Raw genomic sequence first — 27,728 nt, forward strand, 5'->3', positions numbered from 1 at the left:
CTCTGCGTACGCTCTCGCATTCCCGGCTCATCACTCCAACCAATCAGCGTCCGGCGCCGCTCGCCACGTGACCGTGTCGTGAAGTTTTGTTTACACGAACGCTTTGCGGCAGGCGATGTCATTGAGTCGCGCATGCCGAGGAGAAAGCTAAAGATATGGTGACGAATTTAAAATTAAAAAGGCGTAACCGTAGGGATGTTAAGCACAAGCCAGCGCGACGAGGCTGACCGAACTGTCTTCGTGGGCAATCTGGAGAGCAGAGTAAAAGAAGAAATCCTCTTCGAGCTCTTCCTCCAGGTTTGTAAGGCGTACGGAGCCTGTCCAGCCGAGCGCGTTAGTGGCAGGCGGCCGTCGCTGTCGAGACGTCCGGATCAGAATAGCGACAGAGATGTCGCCGGGTGACAGTGAAGAGACCCACCTGTGCATGCGAGTTACGAGGCAGCCGCCTTGGGATTGTGACGGAGAGGAAGGCAGGCGCGGGCCGAGGCGTTCGTTTAAACAGCAGCGTTAAACCAATTTACACCATTACATTGCTGTCCATACAACTGCCATATTTTGTGTTATTGCTAGGTCATTATGATTAGAAGACAACACTTGACTCTTTTATTTATTCATTCTTAAGTAGGCAGCCTGTGTGTACGCGGATGCCATTTTAGCCAGTGATCCGCCGTCATTCCCCTTCACGAGATCAACTCCATATTAACATAAACTGTAAGGTTCATATGTAAAAAAAATAGTTTGTACTGTGAAAATGAGAAGGAATCTCACACAGCAAAGAAATGGCTGCAGAAGTAAAGGTGAACATTAGGACATTAGTGGAGAGTGAAAGGGTGAGGCGATACTACAGAAGGATCAGAAGATTCAATTTAGAGTTTAACGGAAGTAAAATGCAGTTGGCGGTGAGCACTGATGGAGCTTCGTGGGAACAAAAGTCGAAGGGAGTGACTGCGATGGCCACTTAATCACAAGTCGCTGTCCGCTTTCTGCTAAAAGGTTCATTGAATTAGACAGCTGCGTCCAGTCCAGTAGTCGGCCTGCCATCCTTTAATTTACTAACAGCCAGCGTTCAGTTAAAAGGCTGCAAGTCAGTTTAGTAAAGTGCCCCAATTTTATTTTGCTTCATATTTGTTACTTTTTGTAATATTACTCTTGAGTTTGTATTTATCTACTCTATGTGCTTTCAGCATGGGGAAGGTGCTTTATAAATAAACTATTATTATTATTATTATGACAACCTATTGATCAAGGAACACAAACCGAGCTGTGTCTCTGACACCTGTGCCTTAATCGTATGCTCAATGAATCTTCTTCATATTTCATTCTTAATGTCTTCTGATGTTCAACATGGGTTCGTAGTGTCTGTGTTGTCACATGAAATTGTTACTGTCCTGCTCTCATCAACATACAACACATGTACAAAGTGAGTATTACTAACTTACTTGAAGCGTCTGTCTGTCTAACTCCTTCTGAAATAGCTGCCTTACCTTGAAATCACAATTCTTATTTAAGAAGACCCCTCAGCCTCAGTGTGCGTCCATAAGGCCCAGTTTGTGTGTCTGTTGTGTTGAGTGATTCATTTATATGACTAGTGTGCCTCTTGGGAGAAACTCTTACAGTACATTGTGCATTTCTATTAATTGGTTCTTATTTTTACAGTAATACACCCTTGACTGCACCCAAAATGGTTTGATATCCAGTGCTGTTGTGTCCATTTTGTCTCGCGGAATATTAGAAACCAGACGTGGCTGTTGAGCGAAATGAGTAAAAGGAATGTGCCACCCAAAAATGATATTTCTTTATATGTTACTCACCCCTTGAAGTTCATTGTGATTGCTGATCAAAACGTGCACAACACATGCATTCTTTGGTAAAATTGTGTTAGATTCTTCCAGGAAAAGAAAAAAGTGCACATCATAAACTAGAAGCACAGAATGAATGGCTGGAGAGGAGGATTTTCAGCCCAAAAAGTCAATCTCATGTGACTTGTATTTTCTCTTCATGATGTGCACAGACTTTTCCATTAAGTATTTTTTGACAATATTTTAGCATGTGTTTTGTACGTTTTGCACATGTCTGGATATCTGGCATGTGATTATGTGATATGAGTAACGTGAAGACTTTTTTTTTCTTTTGTTCCATGGATGTTTTTCATATTTTTTGGTCACTATTGACTTGTATCATAAACATTTTTGTCTTCCTTCTGCGTGAAATCATAAGATTAACATTTTTTTCTTGGCTATCACTGCAAACTAAACTGGGTAAGAAACATTTAAAAAAATACATCATTCATGAGTCAGGTGTTCCTTCATTCTCCCATTTGGCCTGTTAATTGTTTGTAGCCTTTCAGTCATTTCTAGCATCTTGATAAATAAAATGTGCAGGTTTCATTTGGCTGAAAGTTTGTGTTTACCTAATTGATTTATTTGTAGTGTATGAGAGATTCAGGGCATTGATTATTGACTGAGCTTAAAGAAAAGTTTCTGCAAGGATTCAATGCCTTCATTGTGGCAGGTCATGTTGCAGACTGTCAGGTAAGGAAGACGCACGTTTCAAGGTAAGGTCACTGGCACCAGACACTGATGACAAGTTGCTTGTTAGTTGGCACATGCAAGAAAGAATTTCCTTGTTCTGTGCACTGTACATGTGACAATAAAGACCCTAGTAACTTATAAACCTACTACGTTGTGTTTGTCTTGACCAGCTGTATTGTTAGCTGTACGCTCTAAGTGATAAGATAGTAGCTAACCTGGTATATTAATGGGCAGCTAATGCCAAGAATTCACACCGCATTTCTTTCACTTAACCCACACAGTAAAGTGGACACTTCTACAGCAGACTGAGAACACAAACGCACTGTCTAGTCCTGTCTAGTCCTTCCATGAGGACCCTGAATACAAAGATGAGTGTTTCATTGATGTTAGGTAGAATGCCTAGAGGGAGCTGGGTGGTCTCATGGCCTCAGACCCCCTGCAGATTTTATTTTTTCTCCAGCCGTCTGGAGTTTTTTGTGTTTTTTCTGTCCTCTCTGGCCATTAGACCTTACTTTTATTCTATGTTAATTAGTGTTCTCTTATTTTAATTCTTATTTTGTCTTTTTTTTCTTATTCTTCATCATGTAAAGCACTTTGAGCTACAGTATTTGTAAGAAAATGTGCTATAGAAAGAAATGTTGTTGTAGTAAAATGAAATTGCTTATTAACAGACAGGATTGTCTGGAAGCCAATGCAGCTGCCATGGTTAGTCATCAAGTCCACGCTAAGAGGCACCGATGTCAAGTTATCATCTCATAAGATAAGCTAAGCCCGCATTACAGCTGACATAAGAAGACCCGTTCTGATGGCCCCCCTCCTGAAATATCCCACAGTTTTAATGCTGAATATCCCAGAACCCACACAGGAATGCCATGAAATGTTTTATTGTAAAAGAACCTTTACTAAAAAATAAATTTCAAATGGAGTCTTGCTTTACCAAAAATCGTAATTTCCCCAGTACACAGTACCTTCCTAAAAATGTGTCAAGGGTTTGTATGTGTTCTTGCTAACCTCCTTAAGAACTCTGTGGTAAATAGGATCTGGTCCTGGTGATTTGTTTGATTTCATCTTATTTAATCTCCTTCTACAATTTCCAAATCCCTCAGTACCTCCTTAGTAGTCCCTGTTACTGCTCTGAGGTTATCCCCTTCCTCACTTGTGAAGACCTCAGGAAGTGTGAGTTTGGAGCATCTATTGTTTCCCTGTCTGTATCTTTTAATTCCCTTTACTATTCCTTATGCACTTCTCCTCCTCCTTGACTGTTCTTTTACTACTAGAATATTGAAACAATCTCTTTGGGTCGTCTGTCGCCTTATCTGCTCTGTTCCTCTCCAACTGTCTTTTAGCCTCCCTGATGTCCTTTTTAATGGTTGCCCTCCTGTTCTCATACGCTCTACAATTCACTTTGCAGTCATTAGTCTTCTATGCCTTATTCATCTGTTTGTTTCCTTTGCAGCTGATTCTTTAACTCTTTATTAACCAACTGCGGAGTTTTGTTTATTACTTTAGAGCATTAGAACATTTTTGACAACAACGCCATTCAGCCCAGCAGAGCCTGTTCATCTCACTTCTCCAAAAACATCGAGCAAAGATTTGGTAGACCCTGCTGTCTCCCACGCTACTTCCATATGTATGTGGTGCTCTGGGTGAAGAAATACTCGCTAACATTTGTGTGAAATTTACCCCTAAAAAGTTCCCAGTTGTGTCTCCATGTTCTTGTTGAAGAACTTGATTTTAAAGCAAATGCCTGGTTTCCACTATACTAATGTCTTTGTAATTTTAAATACACCAGACAGATCACATCCCAGTCTCCCCGTCCTTTAAAGGCTAATGTGCTTCACTCTATCCTCATAGCTCAGACCTCTTAGGCCTCAAATCAGCCTCGCCATTCGCCTCTGGCCTTTCTCTGCTTCTGCTTTGTGTTTGTTTGCAATGTGGAGACCAAAGTTACATGCGGTACTCCAGGTGAGGCCTCACTAGTAGGTGATAAAGATTAAGAGTAACCTCCATTGACTTGTACCCTACTCATCAGGGTGCTGTACAGCCTAACATCCTATTAGCCTTCTTGAATGCCCCTGTCCTCTGTGTGGAAGCTGATAGCGACGACTCCACTGTACCTCCCAGGTCCTTCTCATAAGGGGTACTTTTTGGTTTCAGACCTCCCATTGTGTATTCAGATCTGTCATCCTTCCTTCCTACAATGTAGTACTTTACGTTTACAGTACTTACATTACATTTTATCTGCCATTTTAGTGATGATTAAAGTGCTTAGCCTGTCCATAGCAGAACCATATCATAGTATTTCTAAAAAGTCTCACTGTGTGTGATTTGGTTGAATGAATGTGTTCCTGCTCTGGACCCAATGTGGTGTGGATGGCATTAACTCACTGATGCCCTAACTACTGAAATGCGGCTCACCTTGAAAGACACGATATAATAATGTTTGCATTTGTGCGTTGTAGGCAGATCACTCGACCTGACGTCACTAAAGAGAATTAGCAGAGCCTCGCGTCTTTAAATTGAGGCCTTAGCACAGAGACACGTAACGACCGCAGGTGGTCGTTGTTTTTTAATCAAGTCCATTGTTGGTTTGTCTTTTTTCTTTTCCTTTTGCTACATTTGATCAGTGAATTTAGAATTTACAGTGAATTTGGAACACAGCAAAGGTGAGTGTTGCTACAACCCTTGGTAAAAGTGATGGACTTGCTACTCTTAGAGGATGTTCATTCAACTGTTTTACTTTTCTTGTAAAAATAAAATTTTAAAAAATCACTATTTATTTAACAGCTGAATATTCTGGCATTGTAAAACATACCTCCAAAAAATTAAATGAAATTGTTGTAATTAGTGGCACATTTTTTGTTCAGACCAAGCAGAGGAAAAAAATGATGGAATCATTGTCCCTAAAAATGACAATTAGTGCTTTTGTTGCCTCCTCTGACCTTTTTGACAGCTTGAATTCTTTGAGGCATGGACTTCACTAATGACAAACAGTATTCTTCATCAGTCAGGTTTTTTGTACAGCAGTAGACAGAGCAGCTTTGCAGGATGGAGCCTTTAGCTGACATGCAACGCCGTATCAGCAGTGAGTGTGGAGATGTGCTTGTTTTCTTCAGGCAGCCATCTTTATATGTTTCATTGGAACGGCACCTAATGAAGGTTCCAGCATCATCTCCTTAGCCAATGCAGATTTGTGATTTATCACAGAATGTTACCTTCATCCACAGCCTATGGCTGCTTGTCTGTAGCCCACTGATTTCTCCCTTTTAGGTGTTAATGGTTTACTTTTGGCTTTTCTGTATGCACATCCTGTTTCCTTCAGCTGATCTCTTGCAGTTCAGTCACAAACATTGGCTCCTCATTTGTTTTTCATTTCTTTTGTTGTGTATTTTCTATTTCCCAATCATATTACTTTGGTGAGTTTTCTGTCCTGACACTTTGATGTCTGTCTGTATGCTTCCCTTTTCCAGCTTTCATATTTTGTTTGTACTTGATCCAAATTTTAGACACCCCTGACTGGGAATAACCAACTTCTTTTGCCGCACTCCGTGTTGAGTGACCTTCTTGAAAGAGTTTTCTAATCCTTGCCATTGTTTTAATCAACCGCTGTCACGTTGGGGCCATCAGCCCGGTGCAACGGCTCAGCGAGGTCTGCAGGCTCTCGCTTTGAACTGCACACTCGTTGGCCGATTTCGACTTGTGCTTAGAAACACAAATTGCCAGCTGATTCCATCATTTTGTCCTCATCGTTGAGTGATTCCATCATTTTTTTTGCCCTACGTGGTCTGAATAAAAATTGTGCCATTAATGACAACAATTTCATTTGAATTTTTTGAGGTGTACCAGAATGTTCAGCTGTTCAATAAAATCGTTTGGTTTCATATCTGTGATATGTTTGTTCACAGCAAAGTCAAACAGCTGAATGGATCTCCTCCAAGAGTAGGGATTCCACCATTTTTGGCAGGGGTTATAAAAGTTTTTATGTGGTGTGCATTTACCTCTCGTTAGAGAGTTACAGACAAGCGGCCGCGACCCCCAAACTTTGAGCACGAGGCCTCTCTTACACTCATCTGGGTCCTCCTGTTCTGCCCTCATCTCAGTCTCACTCCTTCCATGTACTGGGGGGTCTGTTCAAGGCCGCACTCTGCACTTGGGGTGCCAAACTCAAATCCTGCAGGGCCACAGAGTTACAGCTGCTTGTTGAACGTAATGCACATCTGTTAGTTGTCATTCATTTGCTTAATTGGTTTTTTTTTCCTTAACGTGAGGCTAAACAAAGCAAGCCAACAGATGAGCAGCTATCTGGGGGTCTCCACCATTTTCACTCCCACCAGAGTCCTTTTTCTGTTGATGAAGCCTGTTATTTAATTCTGTGGCATGTTCTCATTCTGCCCCTCCAGTCATTTCCAAAGCTGGTGTTCTTTTTTTTTTTACCACACTTATTTTAACTTCACCTGTTTGTTGTCTGGTACAAATCTTGTAATCGATATTTAATTCACTTCCTGTTGTCCAAATGACTTCCGATGACAATACATGAATCAGTAATCAGTTTCACTAATTGATCCATTAATCCATGTTAAGTAAATGAAATGAAATTTTCATATATGAAGAATAGTTCAAGATTTCACCAATAGATGGCGCTTGTAACTGCATTTTGTATGAAGATGTGTGCATATAAACATCAAAGTAAGTGTTAAAATATTGATTACAAAATTATACTAAGACAAACCCAAGAATAAAAAGTTGAAAATAATATATATATATAAAAATACTTTTTAAAAAACCTTTAAGTTAAAAAGTGTACTAAAAAATAAGTCTCTCATACATCACTCATAAAATAAAAGTGTAGGTACTTTTCATCAATCAACATTCAGAAAAGTGCCCACGCTCTTATTTTTTTTTTACGAGTGATGTATGAAAGACTTATTTTTACTTTTTAGTACACTTAATATAAGTTTTTAAAAGTATTTTTTTTTTTTCTGACATCGCCACACAGATGTTTTGCAGCTCAGTATTTCTCAGTCCTTCATTTTTTTCTTGTCAGATATTTTATTGAGACGGATAGCGTGTGAAAGACACGGGTGCAAATGAGGTCGAAGTTCGCCTGGCCATCTTTTGGCTTGCTTTGCATCTCATTATTGTTTGGCTGCTTGTTTAAGATAAAACAGAACAATTAAAATGGAAGTCAATTAAAATCAAGGCAACATGGTCTGTGCTGTTAGCATTAGTCAGCAGTTAATCATGGAGAAAGGGGCTGGAATTCAAACCTCCAGGATCTGAGTTTCGTATCCCTGCTCTAATATCTGGTGACCTCCATCCTCCCACGCGTCCATATTGAGCTTCTCTCCAGTCCTCATTTATTTGATTTGCGCCCTAAAGGAGACTCACTGCTGTGTTGCTTTGTAGGAAGGCAAGAAAACAAAAGGAAGGACCAGGGGCCTCGTGTAGAAACCATACATACGCACAAAACTGATATGTATGCCTATTTCAGAGCTCACGTCGAGCTGCATAAAAACTAAACTTGCTGTAACGCTATGCACAATTTCACGGCATGCGTACGCACGTTTCTGTTTGTTTTTCTTGTTGTGTGTACTCAGTGTTTTAGTGTGAATTCTACACAAGGTGTTATACATGAGACCCCAAGTTGATGGAGATGGTAAAATTCAAAAGTGACTCAGAGTGACAGGTGTGACAATTTATGAGGGGCAAGAAATGGAAGTAGAAAGGTCCTGGGGCCTCGTTTTCAAACAGTGCGTATGCCCGTATCCACGCTCACATCGAGATGTATATAAAAACTAAATTTGGCGTAACGCTATGTACATTTTCATGGCATTTCCCCCACTTCATGCGCACGTTTCTGCTCAGTTTTGCAAACAGGTGGCCCCCGGCGTCAAAGCAGTGCTACTGTTTCTGTGTGGTCTCCCTTTCTTAGATTTGCTGAAGTTAATTGCTTATCGTTTACAAATTTAAATGCTGCTTTAAATATCTTCCAGGCTGTGATGTCACAGCAAACTTTCTGGTGTCACATGATAACAATTGGAATGCTGCCACTAAACCATTGGCAGCATTTCTGAAAGAGAAAGTGGCAACAAAAAATGTAAGTTTGACGTCAAATAATAAAATAAATCCTAAACTAATAATTATATAGAAAGGGCATCAAAAATGAAGGCAGCTGCAAGTGACAAAGCAGTCGTTTTTGCCTGTGGGCCTCAGACTTGTTGCCCGTTGTCTCTTTTTATTTTCTTTGTCATTCATCACCTTCACTGTGGAGGATGAAGAGGAGTGGGGTATCCAGGGGCGCATACGGCCACCCTAACCCGACACACAAGTGCAGCACACAGCACAGTACAAGCACCAAAGTATTTTCTGTTCAGAGCTCTCCTCTTCCTCTCTGTCACAGTCCTTCTGCCACCACTCCCTCTCTGGCAAGTTTCTTCATCATTCTCCTCCCAACTCTGGCTCCCTGAGTCAAGGCGGCTGGCTCCTTTAATAGGATGCCCAGAAGGACTCCAGGTGTTTGCAGTGAGCCTCTTCTGGCAGCACTTCTGGGTGTTGTGGAAATGCTGCCAAACATTGGGCTCAACAGTTCTTGCAACCCAATGGGGCTGCTCCAAACTCCAATTCCCAAGGAACCCTGTGGGAGTCCATGGCACCGCTGCCACCTAGTGCTTCAGGGGAGGTAATGTTCTGGATACGCACTCTTCCCCGATCCTTCCACTATTGAGGTGTCCTGACCATCCATCCGCCACAAGAGGGACTTCATGGTTTTCCATCACTCATGTACTCACCTCAGGCTTGGCATTTCAAGCACAAGAACACTCTCTTGGTCAAACCATCTGCCTGCCCAGTGACCCTTCTGCCAGCTCTCCATCCTCTACTAAGCGTGGTGGACCACTAGCCGAGCGTCCCACCAGGTCTGTGTTTTTAAAGCACCTCTTAGACACCGTCCTTCTGTAATGTCAAACCCACCCTACCTGGTGGGCCTCCTTCCGGTGGCTCATGAACTCCACTTTTCTGGAAGCTATTGGGGTCATTTATTCCTGAGCTTCACTTACTGCCCCCTGCAGGCCCCTGTCTACCTACTCTGCCAATTACTGGGGCAATTACTCCAATCACCTGGGTGGTTATAGCGTTTAAAGTACTGAAACTTTTGAGCGTGCCACCTTCTGCCCTGACAGTTTCTTTGCCAGGCAGGAACAATCTAGAGCCAGGTGACTAATACCTCACATTAACTTGTATTATGGGATGTACTGTGGTTAGCTGCTGCTGCTCAAATACAAATTCCTGTGCATTTTCTGAGTGAAGTTTCCCCATTCTTATCCTGGCTCCTGATGCTGCTGGCATACGCAGTGGCTGCCCACAGCTGTGAATGGGACGAATGCTTTGAAAACATTATAGGGTGGCACAGTTGGACATCGCCCAGCAGTCACTGGCCACCCACAGAAATTACACCTGGAGCACACCATTCAGTAATTTATGAATTGGGTGGCCCATTTATCACCTCCGCTGAGGGCTCCAGAAGGGTAATGTGGTGAGATGTAAAGGAAACATCAGATTCCTAATGAGAGATCCCATTGGTGCCACAGAAAAAGGCCTCTGCATATGAGGTGATAGGAAAAGAAAGATGAGACGTTCACTAAATAAAAATGTGGAGAAAAACGAGGAAAGGTATTGTGAAAGACGGTCGAGAGGAAATTAGCAATAGACACCCAGAAAGCCGAGAGTGGGGGGGCACTACCAGAACATACAAAAAAAGGGATCTGGCAGGGACAACCGGCATCAAAGGACAGACCAAGATGGGGAGTAAAACAATGTGGTGGACAATCCCAGATGGAGTGGTTTATAGTTTGGGGCTCTTAAACAAATACAGAGATCACTATGAGAGGGAGAGAGACAGACGTGTTGAGGGAGAGTCCCACTTAAAAAACAGAGAGAAGTGACAAAGTGCCGTCACAAACTCCACACAGATGAGCGAACAGAGACTCCACTGGCCTCGATAAGCAGGATAAAGAGCTGCAAATCTGGATGGATGGGACCAGCTGAAGAGAAGGAGAGAAAACCCCACACAATAAGAAGAGACCTCTGGTGTCAGGAAAAGGAGATGAGATTGCTGCTGATGGTCGGCCGCAGACCCACAAGGTTTGGATCACAAAGACCCTTAGATTACCAGCTCCTTACAGCGTGAGCTAATAGGAGAACTTCGATACCAAAATGCGCAGGGACTGCCTGTCTAAACCCTACAAGCGGAGAACCTCCTTGTGGCATCAGCTGAGCTCTGTCTCATTCCTCGCCCACCTTCTGCCCCATAAAGTCATCATGTAGGACACTAAAGAGCCAAAGTTGGTACCCTAAGATTTTAGTTTTAGTGCTGTAAATGAGAGAAGGGACAGAGTGGGACTTGGGGACAATATGGGATTTGAGGTCAAATCCAGGAAGGGAGGAAGAAACACCAAAACAGACAAAAACATGAAATCAAAATCCAGAAACGAGACTCTACCATCTAATCGATCACAACGTAGGGTGGAAACACTTAATCGAGGGCATCAAGGCAGGGCAGGGCTGCTCCTTTGGCTCATGTTTCAAGTGCTTCCTTCTGTTTCTTGTTTCTAATGAGTTTGCCTGCAGTTTGTGTGAGGAACTTGCCGGTTTGGGTGTGACTGCCTGTCCTAATGTGATGTGAGAGACCCTCTGTAACAAGACCCTGAAGGTTGCTGAGGGTTGTGTTGGTGTTACCAGTGTTGTTTCATCTTGCAGGGCACCCTGGATATCATCGAGAGGAGTTCAACTCTGGTCTGTACTGGGAACTGAGAAGGACGGCTGCGAGGGCTCTGAGGGCAGATAAAGAGGCGTTTGTTAGAGGAACCTGTGAGCAGGGACCACCATCTGTGGTCTAGTGACCCACGTCCTGCTTACAGAGGAATCGAAGCATTATGCACATCTGAATCTATTCCTCAGAGAGTCGTAGTCAGGGCAGCTGATGGAGCGGTCCTTACGGATGACACTGCAGTTGTGACCCACTGGGCTGGCTACTTTGAGCAGTTGTTCAAAGCTGATCCTCCAGCTAGGATGTTAGATATCTCTGGTCCATAGTTCTTGAGGCTGATCCTCCAATTAGCTGTGACCCCCATAGTCTCACTGGCATTTCACAGGTGATGAACCAGCTGAGGGCAGGGAAGGCTGCAGGGTCTGCTGTATCTGGAGTGAACTTCTTTCTGCAGGCTGGTGGTAAGGCTGTCCTCCTGGCATTGCTAGCAATCTCTGCTTCCATTTGGGAGATTGGCATCTTCCCAACTGACTGGAAAACGAGACTTGTCATCCCTATCTGGAAAGGGATGGGTTATCAACTACAGGGGGACACCACAGCTCTCGGTGCCAGGTAAGGTCATCCTCAATAGGATCCGTGATCACTTGCTCACCTACCACCTAAGAATTCTACCATCAACCACATCCTGGCACTGAGGGTTCTCATGGAGCAGAAACGCGAATATCAGCAGAGTTTCTTTGCAGTCTTTTTTGAATGCTTTTTAAAAATCTATTCAGTTGATTGAGCTGCCCTATGAGGCATCCTGGGATTTCGCGGGATCCCCTCAAGGTTGCTGGATATCATGGCCGGGCTGTAGTCTGGCACTGTGAGTGCTGTGCAGAGTGGAGGCAGAACCTCTGCGTTTTTCCCAGTTGATTCTGGGGTCTGTCAGGGGTGTGTTCTGCTCCTCCTCCCTTCAGAGCTTGTATGGACTGGGTGTCAGGCAGGGTCGTGGGGTCCATCTGTTGGTAAAGAGAGATTCACTGATCTTGACTTTGCAGATAATGTTGTGATCTTTGTGGAGTTAATGGAGGCTTGATTGAGGGGTCTGAGTGTCTGGGCTTGCAAGGGTCCTGATAAAAACCAAGAGCCAGGCCTGTAATGACCTCTTGGGTACGGCCATCAGCAGTGTGTCTGTCTGCGGAGAGAGTGTCGACCTCGTCATCAAGAAGTTTACTTACCATTCATGAGACATTGGTGACTCTTCCTATGAATACAGTAGGCGGATTGGGAGAGTATGGGGGGTCATGAGGTCTCTGGAGAAGGGTGTGTGGCACAAAAGGAAAAAGGTCCAAGTCTTTAGAGTCCTAGTTTGTGAGACATGGGCGCTATGCAGTGACCTGAGATGAAGACTGGACTCCTTCATGTGTGTCTCTTTGGAGAATCCTTGGGGGCCGCTGGTTTGACTTTGTGTTGAATGAGTGGTTGGTCATGGATGAGGCACATGACTTGCATTGTGAGGGATCGTCAGTTACCACACTATGGCCATGTAGAGCGATTACCTGAGGATCATCCAGCTTGCAGGATCCTAATTGTTGAGGAGCCGAGTGGCTGGACCAGGCCAAGGGGACACCCACGTAACACCTGACTGAGACAGATAGAGGGTCATTCTGGACAGTGGGACTGGACCGCAGTCTACCCGGGGGGTTGACAACCAGGATCCCGAGCTGTTTAGTCTTGTGGTGGGTGCTGTACCAGTGCCTGCTGCCTGACCTGAACTGACCTGTTCCTTGTTTTCCATTGTTCTTTTAATATTGTGCTGTTCGTTGATTATTTGTTTAGTTATCTATTATCTGTTGTTTTTTATTCTATTTCTTTCACATGTAGTATCTTTGTGTGTCCTGCAGATCTCTCAGGCTCTTTTGTATTTTGTGGGTGGATCCCAGAGAGGCAGAGCCATCCATCCATCATATTTCAGGGACCACCCCCAAACCCAATAAAGGCTGCTGGGAATTGAAGTCCTGTGTACTTCAGGCCTGTGCACTCGGTGGATTTTGGTGGTTCCGTGAGTTTCGTATTTTCTTTGGCTTTGATCTCTGGTCTTTCCAACTTATTTTGCTCTGCTTCTTAAGATTTTTGTTGAGGATTTCATATGCCAGCCTTTTGAAGTGTTGCCTTCTTAGGGCAGACTGGTAAGGGTACTGGCCTGCTTTTGGCCCAATTTTGGAGGCCTCATATTTGTGTGGTGCTGAAATCATAACAGAGGGTTTCTTTTTATTTCATAAGAATTTGAAAATTGGGGATCCAGTGTTGAACCCCATATTTATGTGGCGACAGGTTAGCACAGAATTTACAAAATTAAAAGTAAGGGAGGATATTCAGGAAATGACTTAGTTATTAAACCTCTCATATTTATATCTGGAATACATGGACGTTAGCTGCAGAACAAAAGTAAGCAGGTGACGTTTGCAGTGTTCAGCGGCTTTCTCAAAATTTGGCATCGAGTTTTTAACCCCATTAATGTTTAGTGGTTTAACTTTGGATATCAAGTGTAAAACCAAACATATCTGTGTTTTCAGTTTTGAATCAAACGGGTTAAATGCTGAATGTCCAGTCCTGCACTGCCAAGTAAGATGAAGAGGCAGATAGAGACGTCTGCCCTGCGATTGGATGCTGAGCTACGACCGCTCCCATTGGCTCAGCCGCTACCCTCTGCTTTTCCGTGCTGATTATTCAGTGTACCTCACACTACCATGTTGGGCCTACAGGGGTGCAAAGCATGACCCTCCTGCTGAACACGCCATGCCTGATACACTCACACACACACACACGTGGACCTTTGTCAATAATCTAAATTTATATGAAGGTTCCTCAAAGCAGAAATGTAAATTCACAATGTGTGTCTGGATGGTCCTTCAGGTTGACCCAACTTTCATTCAATTGCAGCATTTGAACGGCCCAACGTCAAACATGCAAACTCGGCGGGAGTGCAGCGCTTGGAGAGGAGCACCTGCACCACTTTTTGTTTTTTAGTTACGTTTAGTTTTTATCCTATTTGATGATGTGTGACGTAGAGTCATCTTTTAAAACAACTTCTTGCATGTTCAGTTAGCTCTTTATTGATTTCATTTTAGGCTGGACCCCTGACCAGAGTTGCCATTCCAAAGGATAAAGATGGGAGGCAGAAGTCATATGGCTTTGTGTGCTTCAAACACAAGGAGGCTGTGCCGTACGCCATCGCTCTGCTCAACGGCATTCAACTTTATGGAAGGCCCATCAAGCTCCACTACAAATTTGGTGGGTATCCTATGTATTATTTATTTATTTATTTTATTTACAGTTTTTTTGGCTGTTGATCATAGACTGCACAACCAGGGGGTGGCGGGGGCCCTTTACCTGGGCCTGTGGCTGTTTTTCCAGTTTTTTTTAGTATCGATGTGTCTTTGATTCCAGTGAAGTTGAGTCCACAGGGAAACTTTGAATTTTGCTTTGCAAAAAGAATTGCTGAAGTATGCTGCTTGCTTATCAGCGAGTCAAATTTGGCCAACTGATCCAGAAAGAAAGCTGTTTAATATATCTAATAGTACATAAGGTAATATATTACGAGGTCTGTCTATTAAATAACGAGACTGACACTTTTATTTATATAACAGTTGTAATGCTCGTCCCCTTCAATATGCTCCCGTTCACCAATATGCACAGACGCAGGCCCACGGGTCGAAGGCGTGGAGCAGATCAGTTTCTGTCAGCTGTTTCCAGACGTTTTCTTCTTTACTTCTTGACTGCATCCATTGACTCAAAACATGTCCCTTCAATTTAGGAAAAACACTCGCGTACGAGACATGCAGTCTACCCCGTAAGCCTCAGTAAGCATTTAAAAGATTCATTTTGTGTTTTGTTCAATTTTACTAAATATTTCGAATTGACACGTTGCTCATCTTGTAAACTTCTCATGACTGCGGCACACGAGGGGAAACACAACTGCATTAAACGGTGACTGACAGTCAGCTAAACGGCAGAGAGTGTTGTCGTCTGCTGTGCCGGTTTGGACAGGTTTAAACAGGTTTGCTCGTAATCAGTTCTCACCGCTTTGTTTAAGAGATAGAAACCCAGTCTCGTTATTTAATAGGCACACCTCGTATATATAGACACACCTTCATCCATCCCTATATGTTCATCTCATCTGACACAGTGTCTCGTGGCCCTGCTGACACAGGGACTACAATTCCCATCAGGCTGAAGGAGTGCCCTGTGGAGGACAATTTCATCAGCACCCAGGAAATTTAAATAAGGGCCTTGAGGTTTTTCTTACACAGTGACTTTCACATAAACTACATTAGGACTCATTTTATTTGGGCACTGTGGTCTTCTGTTTATGTTTTAAATATTAATTTTGTAAATTCTGTTTGTGCATTCTTACTGTTTGGATTTTATTACTTCTCAGTGAATATTGTCCTATCCTTTTCTAACCTGCTTAATCCAGTCAGACCATGGTCATTGGGGTGCTGGGGTCTGTCTCAGCTACCATGGGGCACCAGTCCATCACAGAGCAAACACACACACACACACACACAAACAATGGGCCCATTTTAGCATAGTCAATTCTCTTAGTGAATATTGTTTTTTATTTAATTCTTTTATATTATTGTAGTATTTCTTAGGTCTGCTTCTTATTCTCAATATGTTGTACCAAAGGGGGTGAGCCTCCCTGCCTAAACAAGCCTAAGAAAGCGTCACTGCTAGCACTGGGACATTGACGTATTGCTGTGTTTGTTCAGATCTTCCTTATTTTTTTTAATTTTATTTTGCAAGTACTTCTTGTAATTTCCTGATTTACGAAATTTGATTTTGGTTGTGGATTTAGATCTTAGATTGTGGACTTTTCTGTGCCAGGTGAGAATAGTCAAAGCAGCTCGGCTGAACTTCAGTAAAGGTGCTGTCCTCCAGCCATCCTCTTTGAAGATCAGCTGCTAGATAGCAACAGACCAGGAGATGAGCCTGGTGGTTAAAACAGAAACTACAACAGATAGATTATGGGTTGTTATCAAATACCAGAGGGCTAAACTGTTATTGTAGTCAAGCAAGAATTGGCAGGAGTTGCTAACAAAAACAGAAAAAATTCAACTTGAGCCAAAATCATCATCTTTTCTTTTCTTCTTCTTCTTGCTCCTCCCATTTTCCATAACATGACATTTGGAAAGTTATGAGTCTTAACCACAAAATCAGAACCTAAAGTGTTAAACCAACAGTTGTTGACTAATGGTGTCGCACTGGAATCTACAATCCATCCGTGTCCTGTTGACATTGTTGGTTTATTCTTTCAATATGTCAGATCACAAGTTCAAATTAAGCAGATGGCTTCAGTTTATCTCATTTTGGGACTCTGATTTGGAACAAAAGTTTTTCACACTGTTATTTGGGTGGGCATGTGAGTGGGTGAGTGGGCCATGTTTTCTGCCCACTGGTGCCAAGATGGCGTCTGCCCACTGACCCCTCCGACCCTGACTTGGGTGTTTTGTTCTGGCCCTCTGCAGCTGTGTATGAGTTATGAGAATGATATTAGTAGAGTGGCGCTGACTACCCACATTTGCTCTACCAAGTAAAGTAACACGTATTTGCTTCTTTACAGGGAGCTCTCACATAAATGAGGCAGGCAGTCCTTACACGAGCTCAGACAGCAGTCCTTATCGACCTCCCTCAGGTGGGCCCAGGTGAGTGCTTTCCTGCTGTTCTGTGGGACCACAAGTATCCTTTTACAAAAATGAAATGAATGTCTAGATCACAAACATGGCTGCAGTCACACACTACAGGTGAATGCATGTGACCCGCCATTTAGCATTGAGCTCACTTATCTCTTGTAGGTCCAGCTTACTGGACGTGATGCCAGTTTGATTCACCTCTGGCTGCACATGTGACCTTCAGTCACATCATCCAGGCCTGGCAAAGGCAAATAGCTATGACAAAGCTTTTGAGGGGCCGTAATACATGGGCACTGAAGTGCTTGGGAACGAGGGCACAACACATCATTGATGCAATCAGTTTTTAGTCATGTTAAAAATGTAACAATAATATTAAATAAGAATAATAAGAATAAGAGGAATAATAATACATATTTATGGTTTTCAGAGAAAATCAAACTAATCGTTGACATGTTTCGAACATTTACGCATGTAAAACATATTTCTGATTTCTGACCAGATTATTCTCAATAATAAATGCACAACAGCCAATCCAATCAGAGGTCACTGCACAAAAATGCACGACCTTCCCATAAGACACAAAGGAGCTCCATAGAAAAAGTGATTTTGGAATTAAAATATCCAGCCTAAGAGAAACGGGCAGCACCAGGTCGATGAACTAGGCAGCCACCAAGGGCGACGACATTTTGATTTTGTCATCATTGTTGATCTTGACTTACTCACAACGGGCTCAAAAACACCTAGGAGGACAGGCCCCCTGTTTGATTTGTATACCATACTGTATATGTGTGTTCTTGAAGCACAAACTGGGAAACTGAGGTCTTCCAAGAGCCCCCCCACCCGCTGTTCAATTTTATATGCCTGTAAGTAAAGACCAAAAACTTCTGTAGCGGTTGTGAATCACTTTTAAGATTCACACCATCCGGAAATGGAGATTTGTTTCTTTTATTTCGGGGACCCCAGAAACACACCCAGCCTTGACTCACACACACACACACAGACAGAGGCTCAAACGAATTGATAATAAAGTATATATGAAACACATAAAGGAGGCAAGAAAACCATTTTTAGACAGCTAATGTGTACACAAAAGCCCGGCCTCAATTCCCTGGATGGCGATAATTAATTAACTACCAAAGAACAAAGCACCAATACAAAGAGATCAACGATAAACACAACTAACGGCGAAGTCCAATCACGGTCCACTTCCACATGCAGATGCCGACTGAAGGTGATAAATGAATGAACGTCCCAAGTGAAGAGCCTTCTCTGTAACATATAAAGTCTGGTCCTGCCGTGGTGGGGTGTAGGTGAAGATTTGCAGGCATTGGGAGTGCTCCACAGATGAAGACGTTCACCAACTCTGGTCAGACCACACAAACAGAAATCCAGCATTCGTAATCTTCAGGAAGCTGTGGTCATCCGATATTGGGGTGAAACATTGAGACACAGAAAGTTTCTTTTGCCGTCTACTTCTGGCACAACTTTAAAGTCTGCGGACAGCAACCCCAACAGCTGACCAATGGCGAAGTACTACCGGGGCTGCTGGGATTTGTAGTTAGGGTGGCTACACCATGAAACACTTGAGTGTTGGTGTGACTTTTACAGCTTCGTCTAGCGTAGAATAAGTGCCGGCCCTGCCAATATTTGTCACTCAAGAACCACAGACTCATTGAATAAGTGACCAAGTAGTCTGGTGAACAGTAGGACTTCAGAGACCTTCATGTCTCGACTTGATTTTATTTTAGTGATATCAGCAGGATGGACAGGCTTATTGGGCTCTCTGGCCTGTTCTCACCACAGTTGTTGTAATATGACATACATGTCTTGGTATTTTGTGAACATTGTGTTGCAGTCTCAGTTAATTCACATTCTAATCTGAAGTGAAAACAAAACGGCAGAGAACACGTTGGTCAGGCTTCAAACAGCAAATGCAGACAATCACTTCCATGACTAGCATGATTGGATATTACGGTTCGTTTTTGATAGTGGAAGTGGTCAGATGGCAGTAACAAAGAATCTGTTAGCCATCGCTGCAACTCACATGTGACCACTTCAGTTTCAGAGATCAAAGGTAACGTCGTGCTGTTCCAATTACCATTGCAGACCAAATCACTACCCTTATTTCTGAAGGTTCCTACAACCATGTGTGAAATTTTGTGGCTCTTTAGACTCCAGGAAATTATGGGGAACCATCTTAACATGGGAACACATTAAAAGAGGCCATGAGGATGTAAGCCTGCGGTCAAAGTTTTGCTGCCCACTCCATTTCTGATCTTTTCTAGAACAATTGTTTCTCTGCCCACTATTATGTATGGCAGACCACAATGTTGTGTTCTCAGTTATTATTGTGGACAGGAGATAAAACAAAATGGCAAGGGCAAAAATTAACAGAGGTGAAGAGCCAGTGGGGTGAGGCAAAGCAAGCGTCAGGAGGACAGACAAAGGTCTGAGGACAAAGTTTAAGGGTCCAAAGCTCGGATGCCATCTGCACCACACTGCCATATTCTGTATCTGTAGTACGGTGATGATGTCACACACTGTGTTGACGTCCAGTCGCTTGCTTAGTAACTGGGCAGCTTTAAAGGCAGCGATCACAAAAATATCAATTAAACAAAACAAAATAGTGATGAGCTAAATGATAAAGCAGTGATGGCAAATAAATAATGATAAAAAAGAATCATAATCATAATAATTCAAAACAAAACTCTTTACCCAAAATGCTTTTCTGCAGATCATGAGAGTTATGTTCCAAAACACATGACCAGCCTGTCAGCTTTGTGGCAGTTCTTGGTGTCGCAGCTCAGCTGTGTGGATCAAAAAAGGCAGATGTGCTACTGAGCCTGCTGATCTGTAAGAGCGACAGCCCAGAAGGCCCAACATGTGAGGAAGCCCATCCTAAGATGAACCCGCAAGGGTTTACCTCACATGTCATACCCAATGTAGTGAGAGATATGTGCATCTGCCTAAGAATTAGATCAAGGTGAAGAAATAACACACTGTGATATTAAACAAAAATTTGAGATAAAGAAAAATACGGGAGTAGCAGAGGCACAAGAAGGGAAAGGACAAAAAAAAGAAAAACTGCCAAGAAACGGCAAGGAATAGTTGACCATGATGGTTTGATACTCCCGTAATAACGGGGGACATCTACCAGCCCACTGCACCCACTCTGTTATGAATAACCAAAACAATGAAGGCAAAAAAACATAAAAAACACTTTACCCAAATTATCTGAATTAAATTAAGCAAAGAATTTAAACAAAATACAAAAACAAATTTCAAACTAAAGATTTAACAGCAGAAAACTAAAAAGTGGACAACAAACCAAATCCACAAAATCCAAGAAGCAAAGCAAGAACATTCAAAGTACTAAAAAGTCAGAAGACCATAAAACGCGCAAAGTGAGGGGCAAAAGGGGCAAACTCTGAGCCATGAGGGGTGACCCAGCGCCACCGCTGAACATGCAGGGGTCTTAAACAGAGTCCCTCAGTACCTCCTGATTGACCACCTGACAGCCATAAACAAGCAATCAGGGGCTAAAATCCAGAAATCATATAAAATGAAAACTGAGGACAAGCACTGGAGTTAAATTACAAAGATGATGAAAATGAAAAGAATTTCAAAGGAGAGGCACAATTTGAACACGTGCATGCCAATATGGTGGTGGTGATGGCCTGATGACACGAAACATGGAAGATGACTGCTTTCCTTCAAAAGTGAATTTGTTAAGTCAATAGTACTTAACGCAAAACACTTTGAAATGGCAGCTCAGTTCGGTTTACTTGTTTGGATTGCCGCTGGACAGGATTTGATTCTTTTTTGATTTTTTGTAGTTGTTTCTTGGCCTCAGAATATCATTAAGCTGACGTTTTGGGTGTTTCTGAGATGAAGAGGAGTTCATGGTTTTATGAACGTTACTGTTATTTGCTGTAGCGCCGTCTCTTCTGTTCTGCTGGTGCTACTTTGTTGCTGGATGTAATGGTCAGATGAGTGCGTCATAATGATGGCATCATCTCTGATTTGTCATATCGAGATCTTCAGAGAAGTTTGTGTGCAGCTGTAATGAAAAAGCACAGACAAGTATAAAAGTTTGGGGTTTCTTGGCCCCATATACTGTAAAGCAATTCAAAGAAAATGTCAGTGTTTTCTACTGAAGTACAACAGACAACAGAACATAAGCAGGTCGGACAGTTTATAGTGGTGCAACAGGAAGTGATGAAATGATGGGGAAAGTTGTAATGGTTGATGGGAGAGTGATGTCATCTTAGGGGGACTGGAGGTTAGAAAGGACCCCGGACATGGTTGGTAGCAGAAGACTTCTGGGTTTCTTTATGGCGGCGGCATTTCGGTCTTTCTGAAGGAACAAGAAAGGAGAGGTTAGTACCCCACCATTGTCCCCCGGCATGGCTTGTCGCGTTGCCTGTCGGGTCCTTGAGCCACTCCCCATGCGCTTGTGCGTGACAGCAGCTTATTACTGTTGATTCGTTTGATCTCTCGGTTAGCTGACACTGATTTTTGTCTCTCATTTCAGCCAATGAGTTAATCGTTTTTCTGGTTCTCAGCCTTCTCGCTGTGCCCTTTTTGACCCTGATTTTGGCCTCACGTTTTAGGCTCTGTTTAAATACTCATTTTCTTGCTTACTGGTATCGACTTTGCTTGCTTATTTTTTCAGACCCCCCCTATGCCCAGATCCTAACACTAGAATCCCTGAAGCCTACAAAAAAATTTGTAATCCCGACCCACCTTAAATCCCTTCAAACCTCTCCATCAGCGTCTTTTGTTTTGTAAATTCGTTGATCAGCACAAGCAGCCTGCAGTTTGCTATCCCATCCCCTTCACCATCAACGCAGCTCAAGTCACAGAGAAGATTCTCAGAGCTCAAGTGGTTTATCTGGGTGTGAGGTGCCTGAAGTTATAGAGGGTAAATAATCTATCGTCGTTTGGAATACATGCCTTTCATGTGTCTACAAAGATCAGTGTAAATGGAGGATGAAATGCGAGGCAGGAATTGTTGAACACATAACTAAAAAAGAAATGTTTTTCATATTTTAGTAAAAACTGGCAAAATGTAGACATGAAGTGTATAATAGGTGAAGCCTGAAGTCCAAATATCAAAACACTTTCACAAAAGGTACAAGTTTAACAAAACAAGCCTGCTTTTATTCAAGAATATAACCAAAGAAAAAGAAATCAGGTTAGGGTTCAACACCGACACGGTGACACTGCTAATAATCAAGAGGTTCTCAGTTCCATTCCGAGCTCGTCCATTTCGAGTAGTGAGCTGCTCTTATTGTTACTATTATACAATAAAAACATACATTTGATTTGAGTCTGTAACAGCTGCTGTAAATGTATGGTACTTGTAAAGGTTAGCATTTTGTTTCATTATTCAGTTTTATTCTCTCAGTCACGTTCACGCTCCCCCCGATCTGACACTGGTGTTTTCAAATAAAGACGAGCTATAACAGAGGTGAACTCAGATGAAGATGAGGGTTCTACATTGGAGAAAGAGAACAGAAGCCCTCCTCGCAAGACACGTCCACTCTCACATAAGAACAACCCAGCTGCACCAGTGTAAAGGCGAAAGATGGCGTCGTTTGGATGCAGCAAGAGGTCCTCTACAAGTCCAGGCACCTCACACCCAGATAAACAGACTTGAGCTCTGAGAATCTTCTCTGCGACTTGAGCTGCATCTGTGGTGGAGAGGATGGGATAGCAGGCTGCTTGCTGCTTGTGCTGATCGACAGATTTACAACACAAAAGACGCTGATGAGGTGGTGCGAAGGGATTTAAGGTGGGTCGGGATTGCGAGTGTTTTCATAGGCTTCAGGGATTCTAGTGTTAAGTAAACCCATTTATGACTTTTTCTTTCTGGGCAGTCATTGCACTCCTCACCGAGGCCGAGCACAGCCTTCCTGCCAGAGTTCACAGATGTAAGGCAATAACAGAAATGGTGACAGCAGACATCATTACATACGTGAACACACAAATGAGGTTAAACACACAGTAAAACTGAGAAATTATGAAACTGATTGACAAATCCGGAATACAACTGTTAAAACTTGAGAATAAACCTGTTGGGTCCGTCATCAACAATGGGGACTGACCCATTGTGTGCTGGTGGACAAACCCAATGCGGTGCTTCAGACACCAGTACCCTCATTTTGGTTAATCGTAAATCCTAATAGTGGCATCTGCTATCACTACTAAGTCAACACATTTATTTTGTAATATGTGATTTATTTAGAAATGTCCCTGAAAAAGCCTATCAGAAGTAAAGCACTGACAGTCATGTATGTGGCGCCTTGCATAGTGAAATGTGCTACACTTTGATTGTCCAGTTGACACCTTTGTCTTGTGTCCAGGGCTGATGGTCATCACGGGTCTCCTCAGGTCTGTCCTTCTCCCTGGGTGGTCAGCACAGGGGCGTCACAGGAGAATCCCTGTTGGCCCAATGCGGTACGTCCTGTCATGAAGAGGCCTTTACTGCTGGCATGCTGATCCTGCATGAACTAAAATGGCTGCCAAGTTGCCTTGTAGATGCTGACGCTGGTCGGTCCTTTTATGATTCCAGCAGTTGTACTTCATATCCCATTCTCTTGCTCTCTACCGTATTCTCAGAAAGAGCAGCTTAACTTGTTCCGCAGTGTTGTTCTCATTGTGTGTGCCCACATCCCGCTCTGTGTAGGAAGCACACGGTGCCAAGGTCTGTTGGGTATTGTGGGCTTAGTAACCACACGCCGGTAGCCAGTGATGTCCGCTCTCTTTTGAATTTACAGAAAACGCAGCTCAGATCCATTGATTCAGTTGTCACGTGTGCAGAGCGCAGTGAATGTTGTCATTTGTGTGCTTGACTAACATGCCGGTGGCTCAGATCTCACTTTACAGGTCATGTAAGTATCCCGTAGACTCATAAAGTCTTCAGACAAACTTCACCTTCTGCACACTGTTGGGTTTGTACATTTCTTTTGAAACGGACAAAGGTGACATTTTTGACTGTCATTCTACTCTCAATAACTCGTAATGACAAAGTGAAAACATGTGACCAAAAAGGTTTACAAATGTCTTAAAAATCAAAAGCTGAAATCTTTCACTCAGACCCTCTGCTGTGCCAGTCCACATTGGGCTTGGATGTCTCTGTTTTCTTTAATTCTCCTTGAGATGTGTCAAGAACTTCACTGGAGTCAAGTGTGGCAAACTGAAGTGACTGGGCATCATTTAGAAAGACATGTCATGTACAGAAGGTGGTCCCTTAATTCACACTGCATGTCCGAGCCAAAGACCACCGAGATAAAGAAAGGGGATCAAACCATTTCTGAGGCTTTGAGTGTTCGCAGGAAGATGCTGGAACCACCAGGACTCTTCTTACAGTTGGCCGTCTATTCAAACTTAGTAACAGGGCAAGAAGGGCTTTGGTCAGGGAGATGCCCACAAATCCAATGGTCACTCTAGCAGACCTTCAGAAGTCCTCTGCTGAGATGGAAGGGCAACCATTTCTGCAGCACTTCATTATTCAAGTGTTTAGGCAATGTGGCTAGATAGAAGTCGCTCTTGAGTAAAGGGCATATAACATTTGAAGGGACTCTATGAACACGATGAGGAAGAGGCTCTCTTTTGATGAAACAAAAATGGACTCCAAGCCCAGCCCAGGCCCTGCTCAGCACCTGCCTAATACCATCCCTATGGCGAAGCCCAGTGGAGGCAGCATCATGGAGCGAGAACAGGGACAGGGGGACCGGTCAGGATTCAAGGAAGGGTGAAAGCAGCCAAAAACAAAAAGGTCCTTGATGAAAATGTGCAACCTCAGACTGAAGCAATGGTTCAGTGACCTGAGGCATACAGCCAAGGCGGCGCTGGAGTGACTTCAGGTCAAGTGTCTGCGTGTCCTCGAGTGGCCCGGGCAAACGCCATAGAACGTGGTGGGGAGAGCTTAAGATGGCAGTTCACAGGCGCGTCCCACCCAGTCTAATGGAGCTTGAGAAGATCTACCAGAAAGAATGGGATCAGCTGCCCAAATCCAGGAGTACAAAGCTTGTAGAGACTTGCGAAGAAGACTCCAAGCTGGAATTGCTGCCAAAGGGTCTCTAAAAAGTAGTAAGTTAAGGGTCTGAAAACTTCTAGGAATGGGAGATTTCAGTTTTTGATTGGGGGTTCACTTCCCGGGTCCTCCCTGTGTGGAGATCACTTTGAGCCGTGAGAAAGGCGCTATATAAATGTAATGAATTACTATTATTGAGTGGAGATTGAGGGGCACGTTTATCCATTTAATGTTAAATCGGCAACACCTTAAAGTGTGCGGAAAGTGAAGGAGTCGGAATGCTTTGTGAGTCCACCGTAACAACACACGAGGTCGAGTACAGCGGGCAAAGTGCGACCTGAACCCGTCGTGATTGGCACTTTTTATTCATATTCTGTGTTTTCAGTATTCATGTATACAGTAGCATTTAGGGGGTTTGGAACCCACGACTTGAGTGAACAACGTTTTCAGCGTTACGGCGTCTCATTTTGTGAGACGTGTTGTCAAGATGCACCTCTTGGATGCCAGGGGCGTTGTCACTGAGGTCACGACCCCTGACGTTGTGAATACTGACGGTATAAAGGCTGGCAGTGGCGGCCATGTTCTCATCCGAGGTTGTGGATAATCCCTGTGCGATTCGTTTGGTGACAGTTAACTTCGGGCCTGTAGAACTCTGCTCTTGATTTTTGGTTAGTGATTTAATCCTGACGGCCGATCGATCGCCTTGACTTTTGGCTGACTGCATCACTTCATCTCCTGATCCTTGACATTTTAGTCCTTTACCGTTTCACTGCGAGTCAGTGCAGAGCCCCAGATGTGCCCCCCGGGCCTGAACTGGAATTCAGACTTCCCTGCGTCCCTTAAAGGTCCTTGCGGAGTCGTCATCTGTGTAAAGCGTGTCCTGTGCTTATTTCATTTTTATTGAAAGCTGTGACAGACGTATTTAGAGTAGTAATTATCTGTCCGTGGTGTTCACTTATGGCCACACTCTGAGCGCACAGTTTAGTGGATTCATGTGAATGGCTTCTGACAGTGATGTCCAGTTTAGGACAGGCGTCTGTCTGTGTGTTTGTGGACTGGCCTCACGTCTACTTGATAAATGACTCGGCAGACATGTGGATGAAGTGGCCGCTGGTCATTTGCTAAGTGGACTGACCGCCGAGTCGTGTGCACCGACTGTTCCTGTTCGCCGAGGTCCCCGAGTGTTTGTCACGAGCTCCTTCGCTCCCTCTGGCCCGTTTGGGTTGTCATCGTTATTCTTGAACACGCCGCCCACCGCCGCCACTGACTGTTTGTCGTCTGGGGCATCTCGATGTTTTTCTAAACGACTCTCGTCTTTCCCTTCCAGGTGCCTCCATTTCCAGCCCTGCAGTTTCCCTTTGACGTCTGTGCAGCTCAACATCAGTTTTATTTTCATAATGCAGCGAGTTACCAGACACCTCCAACGCCTCTTCCTGGGTGTCAGAGTGCAACTCCGCACCTTCCAGTCGGACCAGCATACTGGAATTGGGAGCATCAGCTGACCCAGGAGTACCCAGGAGTAGCACGGGGAGCAGGAAGACACCAGCAGAGTGACACAGACAGTGACGAAAACCGAGAGAAAAGGGGGAAAAGGAGTCACCTGACCAGGCACGAGCACCGAAGGAGGCGCAAAAGTCAAACGCGAGGCGACAAAAGCTGAAGGGGACACGTGCGGCAGACTGGCTTGGTGGCGTTGGCAGTGGCGGCTGCTGCTTCTGCTCTTCTTCCTGCACTTTATGTCAAATGAGGAGAGTAAAGCAAAAGGAAGTTCACAGACGTGAAAATCCTGAATGGTCTGAGTCATTTGACAGCCTTTTACCTGCTGATCTTACTCACTCTGATGCCAGCGGTAGACGATCGAGTGACACGACGTTACGTGATACCAGTAGGGTGGCACAGCACTTAGCTCCAGCATTCCAGATTCAAATCCCCACTGGTGGACAGTTTGCATGTGCTCCTCGTGTCTCTGGGGGCTTCTCTATCAGCCCTTGAGTTTTTACTCCAAACCCCAAAAGCTGGCATGTTAGATGAACTGGCAGTTCTAAAGTGTGCCCGTGTGGTCCACTGGCAGCCTTTCCAGGGTCAGTGCTGCTGGGATTGGCACCAGCTTACTTTGAATGGATGGGTGACTGTGGCTCATCTGACCCAAATAATTGAGAATGTGACAGAAACACACACACAGCACGCTGCGCTTGGCTCCGCCACTGGCTTATTGACTAATTGGCTGCCACCCAGTGGCATAGGCAGGAATTACCTTTAGGGCAATGAACCAGAATTCTGTCTGTGATCAGTCAGGTGGGACTGTCATGCCGTATACGTTGGGGTTCAGGCCTGAACGTTTGGCATGATAGATCACAATAAAAGCCACATCATACACATTAGTGGGGGACAAGCACAACACTGGTAGCCCACCCCAGCCATGACTTTGCAGCCGTCCTTTCCTGGTGTGCGTCTCCGTCAGATGAGGCCGAACAATGCAAGTGGCAGTCATCACAGTGGACATGCAGTGCCATCTGCTCAGAACTCTCCTGCCAGGCTTGTCCCTGTGTGTCGGGTGCTGTTAGTACTGCAGTTGTCGTGATTGTTATCATAGTTCTCAAAGTGGGCATCAAACTAAAAGAACACCAAAGTCCATGGCACGGTCTGCATGGGACCTGAAGTGACACCGGTGGTCTTTTGTTTTTTTTAATTAAACCCAGAATGACAGGCAGAGA

General features: G+C 43.8%; 1 protein-coding gene across 1 annotated transcript; it reads left to right on the top strand.

The window, feature by feature from the left end:
- The first annotated feature begins 95 nt into the window (after window positions 1–95).
- LOC120524111 (splicing regulator RBM11-like) lies at window positions 96–27,728 on the top strand. The gene is made up of 5 exons (XM_039745990.1): window positions 96–297; window positions 14,409–14,571; window positions 16,904–16,985; window positions 23,342–23,435; window positions 26,342–27,728. Exons 1-5 carry the CDS (start codon window positions 196–198, stop codon window positions 26,672–26,674), a joined length of 774 nt encoding a protein of 257 aa, XP_039601924.1. The 5' UTR covers window positions 96–195; the 3' UTR covers window positions 26,675–27,728.

Source organism: Polypterus senegalus, chromosome 2 (genome assembly GCF_016835505.1).
Source record: "Polypterus senegalus isolate Bchr_013 chromosome 2, ASM1683550v1, whole genome shotgun sequence".
Lineage (NCBI taxonomy): Eukaryota > Metazoa > Chordata > Cladistia > Polypteriformes > Polypteridae > Polypterus > Polypterus senegalus.